Here is a 7,426-nt window from a genome sequence, read left to right as displayed (position 1 = left end):
AACAACAACAACAAAAGAAAATAGCTAGGTGTTGTGGCAGGCGCCTGTAGTCCCAGCTACTAGGGAGGCTGAGCCAAAAGAATTGCTTAAGCCCAAGAGTTTGAAGTTGCTGTGAGCTGTGATGCCATGGTACTCTACCATTGGCAACATAGTGAAACTATCTCAAAAAAAAAAATAAAATTAGGCAGAAAACCTGTTACAGCTTTTGGTAAGGCCTTATACATACTGAAACCCACATCCTCATACTTCCTTTCTTCCAGCATTTTTGGGGGTTTTCTTACAGGGTCTGACTGAATGTTTAGAGATAAGAATCCATAAGACTAGGGACTCTTTTACTTCCAAAGACTCTGATACTGGCTCAGTGTCTGTGGCTCAAGAGGCTAAGGCACCAGCCACATACACCTGAGCTGGCGGGTTCAAATCCAGCCCAGACCCGCCAAACAATGACGGCTGCAACTAAAAAATAGCCAGGTGTTGTGGCAGGCACCTGTAGTCCCAGCTACTTGGGAGGTGGAGGCAGGAGAATCCCTTGAGCCTAGGAGTTGGAGGTTGCTGTGAGCTGTGATGCCACGGCACTCTACCCAGGGTGACAGCTTGAGGCTCTGTCTCAAAAAAAAAAAAAAGACTCTGATACATGCTCCTTCATCCATCACTCATTCACTCAGGAATTCATTCCTTTCCTTTTCTTCTTGCCTGATTCATTTGCCTGTGTCTCCTTTTGTTTCAAAACTCTAAATGTCCTTGGACCTCTTCTCTAGCTGACTTTTTCTCTATCAGGGAACTCATCCAGTGTTTGTCTTCAAAATATTTGCAGAATATGGGCTGGGTACGGTGGTGCCTGTAATCCTAGCACTCTGGGAGGCCAAGATGGGTGGATTACTTGAATTCTGGAGTTTGAGACCAGCCTGAGTAAGAGCGAGACCCCCATCTCTCCTAAAAATACAAAAACTAGCCAGGTGTTGTGGCAGGAGCCTGTAGTCCCAGCTACTCAGAAGGCTGAGGCAAGAGGATCGCTTGAGTCCAAGAGTTTGAGGTTGCTGTGAGCTATGACACTGCAGTGCTCTACGTCGGGCACAGAGTGAGATTCTGTCTCAAAAAAAAAAAAAAAAAATATATATATATATATATATATATTTCCAGAATCTAACCACTTTATTTATTTATTTACTTTTGAGACAAGAGCCTCAAGCTGTCACCTTGGGTAGAGTACTGTGGCATCATAGCTCACAGCATACGCCTAGGCTAAGGGATTCTCTTGCCTCAGCCGCCCAAGTAGCTGGGATGACAGGCGCCTGCCACAAGGCCTGGCTATTTTTTTTATTGTAGTTGTCATTGTCGTTTGGCAGGCTGGGGCTGGATTCAAACCTGCCAGCTCTGGTGTATGTGTCTGGCGCCTTAGCCACTTGAGCTGTAAGCGTTGAGCCCTAACCACTTTTTATTTTTTTGCAGTTTTTGGCCGGGGACAGGCTTGAACCCACCACCTCCGGTATATGAGGCCAGCACCCTACTCCTTTAAGCCACAGGCGCCTCCTGGCCCTAACCACTTTTTAAAATCACCTCTTCTGCCCCCAGAGTCACAGCATGCCTAGACTACTGCAGTGGCCTCCTCTTCACAGGTCTTCTGCTTCTTGAGTCAGATCACATTCCCCTTCTGATCATGATTCTTCTGTGGCTTTTGCAATAAAAGCCAAAGCCCTCATTCTGGCCTGTGCGGTCCCATACAGTCTTACTTCCCACTGGCCTCCTTGCTGTTCTTCACCTGCAACAGGCACATTTATGTCTCAGGGCCTTTGTACCGGCTGGTCTCTGCCTGGTGTGCTCTTCCTCCTGCTACCTCTGTGGCTCACTCCCTCACCTCTTCAGGTCTAGTCTCAAGACCCTTCTCAGTCAGATTTTCTCAGACCATCTCATTAGACATCAGAAAATGCCCCAGCAATTTTTATCTGTATTCTCTCTTTTCCATGCTTTTTTTCCAAAGCACTTAGCCTCTAACATAGTTAATATTTTACTTAATTTTATTTATTTTCTATGTTTTCCACTAGAATAGCAGCTCCACAAATAGAGATGTGCTTATCTCTTTTGCTCAGTGCTGTCTCTCCAGTGCCAGGAACAAGGCCTAGGACTATAGTAGTTGCTCAAATGTGTTTTTTTCTTGATTGAATGAGTGAATGGTTTGGTGGTGGTGGAAGGGGACAGAAACAGAGCAGTGGTTCTCAACCTTCCTAATGCCGCAATGTATTTTCATTGTTACAAAGAGGTTGCGACCCACAGGTTGAGAACAGCTAAAATAGAGGAAACTTGACCTTGTTCCACATACTCTGTCAAGAGCTGAGATTCAACTGGGATGAGTCTGGACCTACCAGATCCAAAGGGGAAAAGTGCTATATAGTCTGGAAGTAAGACCAGAGAAAGCTCTCCAGGAGGAGGTAGCATCATCTGGGGCTGGACCTGGAAGGTATGATTGGGGTCATAGAGATGCTAGGGTTCAGTGAGGCCCAGGGGTGGAGGAAACAGCAGGTAGCAGCAGGAAGAGTAGGGCAAGTTAGAAAGGATGAGGAAGGATTGAGTCCCATCTCAGGGTGGGCAAGGGATTTGAAGAGAAATATCTCTAAAGAAGATCGGCACACGGCCTACAGATATATGAAAAAATGCTCACCATCCTTAATCATCAGAGAAATGCAAATCAAAACTACTAGATATCATCTAACTCCAGTGAGACTAGCCCATATCACAAAATCCCAAAACCAGAGATGCTGGCATGGATGTGGAGAAAAGGGAACACTCCTACACTGCTAGTGGGAATGTAAACTAATACGTTCCTTTTGGAAAGACATCCGGAGAACACTTAGAGAACTAAAAATAGACCTGCCATTAGATCCTGCAATTCCTTTATTAGGTATATTCCCAGACGACCAAAAATCGCATTACAACAAAGATATTTGTATCAGAATGTTTATTGCAGCCCCATTCATAATTGCCAGGTCATGGAAGAAGCCCAAGTGCCCATTGATCCATGAATGGATCAACAAACTGTGGTATATGTACACCATGGAATACTATGCAGCCATAAAGAAAGATGGAGACTTTACATCCTTCATGTTCACATGGATGGAGCTGGAAAATGTTCTTCTTAGCAAAGTATCACAAGAATGGAAGAAAAAGTATCCAATGTACACACCCGTATTATGAAACTAATTTATACCTTTTATATGAAAGCTATAACCTAATAACAGCCTAAGAATACGAGGAGGAGGGAGGGAGAAGGGAGGGAGGAATGGGTGGAGGGAGGGGGATTGGAGGGATCACTTCTGAGGTTTATCTTACAAGGGTACAAGTGAATCTAAGAGTAGAATGTGAACATTTTAAAATAATAAGAAAATGACATGAAGGCTATGTTAACCAGTTTGATGGAAGTGTTTCAGATTGTGTGTGAAAACTCCACACTGTACGCCAGAAGTGCATTAATGTACATAGTTACCATTCAATAAAAAAAAAAAAAAAGGATTGAGTTCACCAATAAGGAGGGCCTTGAATCCCTAGAGGACAGCCATGAATTTGGTCCTAAGAGATATCATACCCTGCTTAAGGACCTCCAAAAAGCTCAGAGAACTCATACCCTATACAAAAACCCACACATAGCACCAAGACAATAATAAGGAAGAGCTCACAGTAAGGGGCTATTCATTTATTGGGGCAGCTTGGATAGAGGATATCCAGACATACAGGTTTGGTCAAACTTGTCTTATGTCACCCCAGTAGGATGTATGGAGTGCCTAAATTTTTTTAGTCTTCAGAGGTGTGGGGAAGGGTTTTCAAGAAGGAAGGGAGGGCAGCATCTGTGGCTCAAGGAGTAGGGCACCAGCCCCATATGCCAGAGGTGGTGGGTTCAAACCTGACCCTGGCCAAAAACTGCAAAAAAAAAAAAAAAAAGAAGGAAGTCCAGGCTTTGAGGTTGCTGTGAGCTCTGACTGCACTCTAGCCTGAGTGACAGAGTGGGACAATGTCTAAAAAAAAAAAAAAAAAGAAGGAAGGGAGAGGGCAACATCACAGGGAACAGAGTGGAGCGGGGCCAGCCTTGATTATGATGAAATGTAGTTGGATACCTCAATCAGATTTCTGTCAGGGTCCCGGAAGTAGATGGACATAATAGGCCCTTTTGCCCCCGTTCTGGGCACTGGGCCCTCCTCAATGGGAACATCACAAGCCTGAAGTGGGAGGAGAAGACAAAAGTCATTTGTCATTGTCCATGTGTGAGATAAAAATTTAATTGCTTATAGTGGCCTTGAAGAGCCTAGTGTACCCCTGTATCTTTCTGAGTTTATCTCCTACTATCTTTCCCTCTTTCACTCTGTTCTAGCTATTTATCAATTGTGTGGTTTTGGGCAGAATACCTAACTAAGACATACCTCAGTTTCCTCATCTGTAAAATGAGGAAGATAATATACTTTAGAATTATCTAGTAAGTGGCAGAGGCAGATTTTTTTTAATTTTTTTTTTTTTTTGCAGTTTTTGGCCAGGGCTAGGTTTGAACCCGCCACCTCTGGCATGTGGGGCTGGCACCCTACTCCTTTGAGCCACAGGTGCTGCCCTGGCAGAGGCAGATTTTACCCCCAGGGAGTCTGGGCAAAATTCCACACTCTTAACCCCTATGCTTTACCCATTTTACATTCAAACCAACCTTCCTTCCTACCTTCCTTCCTTCCTTCTCTCCCTCCCTCCTTTCCTTTCTTCCTTCCATACTTCCTTTTTTTGAGACAGTCTCACTTGGTCATCCTCAGTAGAGTGTCATGGTATCTTAGCACACAGCAACCTTAAACTTGGGTTTAAGCGATCCTCTAGCCTCAGCCTCCCAAGTAGCTGGGACTTCAGGGGCCCACTACAAGAGATGGGATCTCACTCTTGCTCAGGCTGGTCTTGAACCCGTGAGCTCAGGCAATCCACCCACCTCGGCCTCCCAAGTGCTGGGATTACAGGTGTGAGCCACCTCGCCTGGCCCAAACCATTTTTTTTCACTATCGCTTCCCAAAGGAGACCAGGTTCTTTGCACAAAATATAATCAAGATTTTGATCTGTGTTCTGCAAAAGGGGAATCAATGCCCCCTTCAAATGAGATCATTTTAGGTATTACAGAGACACCAAATTAAATGAAGCAGAAATTATTCTCTCTTTAATCATTTTTAATCCTGATTAGACCCAGAATAAAATCTATGGTGAATAATAAATCAAGTCTTTTTTTTTTTATTCTGAAACATTGTCTTGCTCTTACCCAGGCTGGAGTGTAGTGGCATCATCATAGTTCGCTAAAACCTCAAACACCTGGGCTCAAGTGACCCTCTTGCTTCAGCCTCCCAAATAACTGGGACTATAGGCATGTCCCACCAGACCTGACTTATTTTTCTATTTTTTTTTTGCAGAGATGGGGGTGGCACTCTGGTTCAGGCTGGTCTCCAACTCCTGGCCTCAAGCAATCCACCTGCCTTAGCCTCCCAGAGTGCTAGGATTATAGGCATGAACCACTGCACTCAGCCAAAAACAAGTCTTTAGTATCTCCTTAACTACCTTCCAAGTCTCTCTTTGTAATATCAGGCACAGAGAGTTTAGGGAATGGAAATGGTTAGAATCTTATGACATTGTTATCCTTTCATAGCTGTTAGTTTTTACAGTTTATTTATTTATTTATTTATTTTATTTTATTTTATTTTATTTTTTTTGAGACAGAGCCTCAAGCTGTCCCCCTGGGTAGAGTGCCGTGGCTTTACAGCTCACAGCAACCTCCAACTCCTGGGCTCAAGCGAGTCTCCTGCCTCCGCCTCCCAAGTAGCTGGGACCACAGGCGCCCGCCACAACGCCTGGCTATTTTTTGGTTGCAGCCGTCATTGTTGTTTTGGGAGGTCCGGGCTGGGGATTCGAATCCGCCACCTTAGGTGTATGTGGCTGGCGCCTTAGCCAGTTGAGCTATAGGCGCCGAGCCTTATTTATTTATTTATTTGAGACAAAGTCTCACTCTGTCACCTGGGCTAGAGCACAGTGGCATCATCATAGTTCGTTGCAACCTCAAACTTCTGCACCCAAGTGATCATCCTGCCTCAGCTTCCCAAGTATCTGGGACTATACGGGTGTGTGCTATCATGCCCAGCCAATTTTTCTTTTCTTTTTTCTTTTCTTTCTTTCTTTTTTTTTTTTTTTTGTGACAGAGCCTCAAGCTGTCGCCCTGGGTAGACTGCTATAGCATCACAGCTCACAGCAACCTCCAACTCCTGGGCTTAAGTGATTCCTGAGGAGCTGGGACAACAGGCACCTGCCACATTGCCCAGCTATTTTTTGGTTGTAGTTGTCATTGTTGTTTTGGCTGGCCCAGGCTCAAACCCACCAGCTCCAGTGTATGTGGCTGGTACCTTAGCCACTTGAGCTACAGGTGCTAAGCCAATTTTTCTATTTTTTGTTGAGATATGGTCTTGCTCTTGCTCGGGCTGCTCTCAGACTTCTGAACTCAAGCAATTTTCATACCTTGGTCTCACAGACTGTTAGGATTACAGGCATGCATCACTGTACCCAGTAGTTTCTCTAGTTTAAATACATTTGTTTACATGAAAAAATAATATTGGCTTGGCGCCTGTGGCTCAAGTGGCTAAGGTGCCAGCCAAATACACTTAAGGTGGTGGGTTGGAATCCAGCCCGGGCCCGCCAAACAACAATGATGGCTGCAACCAAAAAATAGCCGGGCATTGTGGTGGGCGCCCGTGGTCCCAGCTACTTGGGAGGCGGAGGCAGGAGACTCGCTTGAGCCCAGGAGTTGGAGGTTGCTGTGAGTTGTGATGCCACAGCACTTTACCCAGAGGGAGAGCTTGAGGCTCTGTCTCAAAAAAAAAATGATATCAATCAAAATAATGAGTCAATAATTGTGCACAGGCATTATCTGGATGTGATGAAACCTGTTATGTCTAAAGTTGGGGAAGCCTCCCTAGGTCTTTCTTCTGTTTCCATTGCATCTGCAGCAGTTTTCCCAAAAAGAACAGAAGTTTCACTCACCTTGAGGTGCTGGATCATTTTCTCTAAAGGCACCTCTGTGATCAGACATATGTCCAGAGATCCAGGAACTGGGTGAGCAGCTTTGGGCTCAAATTCGTTTCCCACCTCGTGGAGATTAAATTTTTGGTCTCCAAAACATAGTGCTTTTCGGCCTTCCTAGAAATAATAAACCTCCATAATGAATGTGAACTAAAGCCTCCCCGCCACCTATCCCAACAACGTTTAAGACAAAAGTAGACCAGGACCACTAAACAACAGTCCCTTGCCCTACTTATCTCATTCCATAGAGGCAATTGCTTTTAACATGTGTCTGTATTTCTTTTTGAAATTATCTTCAGGCTCGGCACCTGTGACTCAAGCGGCTAGGGCGCCAGCCACATACACCTAAGGTGGCGGG

At 44.8% G+C, this 7,426-nt stretch overlaps 1 protein-coding gene across 1 annotated transcript in view; it reads right to left on the bottom strand.

The window, feature by feature from the left end:
- Positions 1-4,031: 4,031 nt before the first annotated feature.
- GLOD5 (glyoxalase domain containing 5) overlaps positions 4,032-7,426 on the bottom strand; it is a 12,355-nt gene continuing 8,960 nt past the window's right edge. The window contains exons 3-4 of the mRNA XM_003799647.2: positions 7,030-7,185; positions 4,032-4,205 (exon numbers count right to left, since the gene is read on the bottom strand). Coding sequence (XP_003799695.1) covers positions 4,080-4,205; positions 7,030-7,185 — 282 coding nt within the window. The 3' untranslated portion in view covers positions 4,032-4,079. The remainder of the gene's footprint in view (positions 4,206-7,029; positions 7,186-7,426) is intronic.

The sequence above is a fragment of the Otolemur garnettii genome, unplaced genomic scaffold (assembly GCF_000181295.1).
Source record: "Otolemur garnettii isolate 467f Iridium unplaced genomic scaffold, OtoGar3 scaffold00153, whole genome shotgun sequence".
In the NCBI taxonomy this organism is placed as follows: domain Eukaryota; kingdom Metazoa; phylum Chordata; class Mammalia; order Primates; family Galagidae; genus Otolemur; species Otolemur garnettii.
This window is presented reverse-complemented; position numbering and strand designations above follow the sequence as displayed.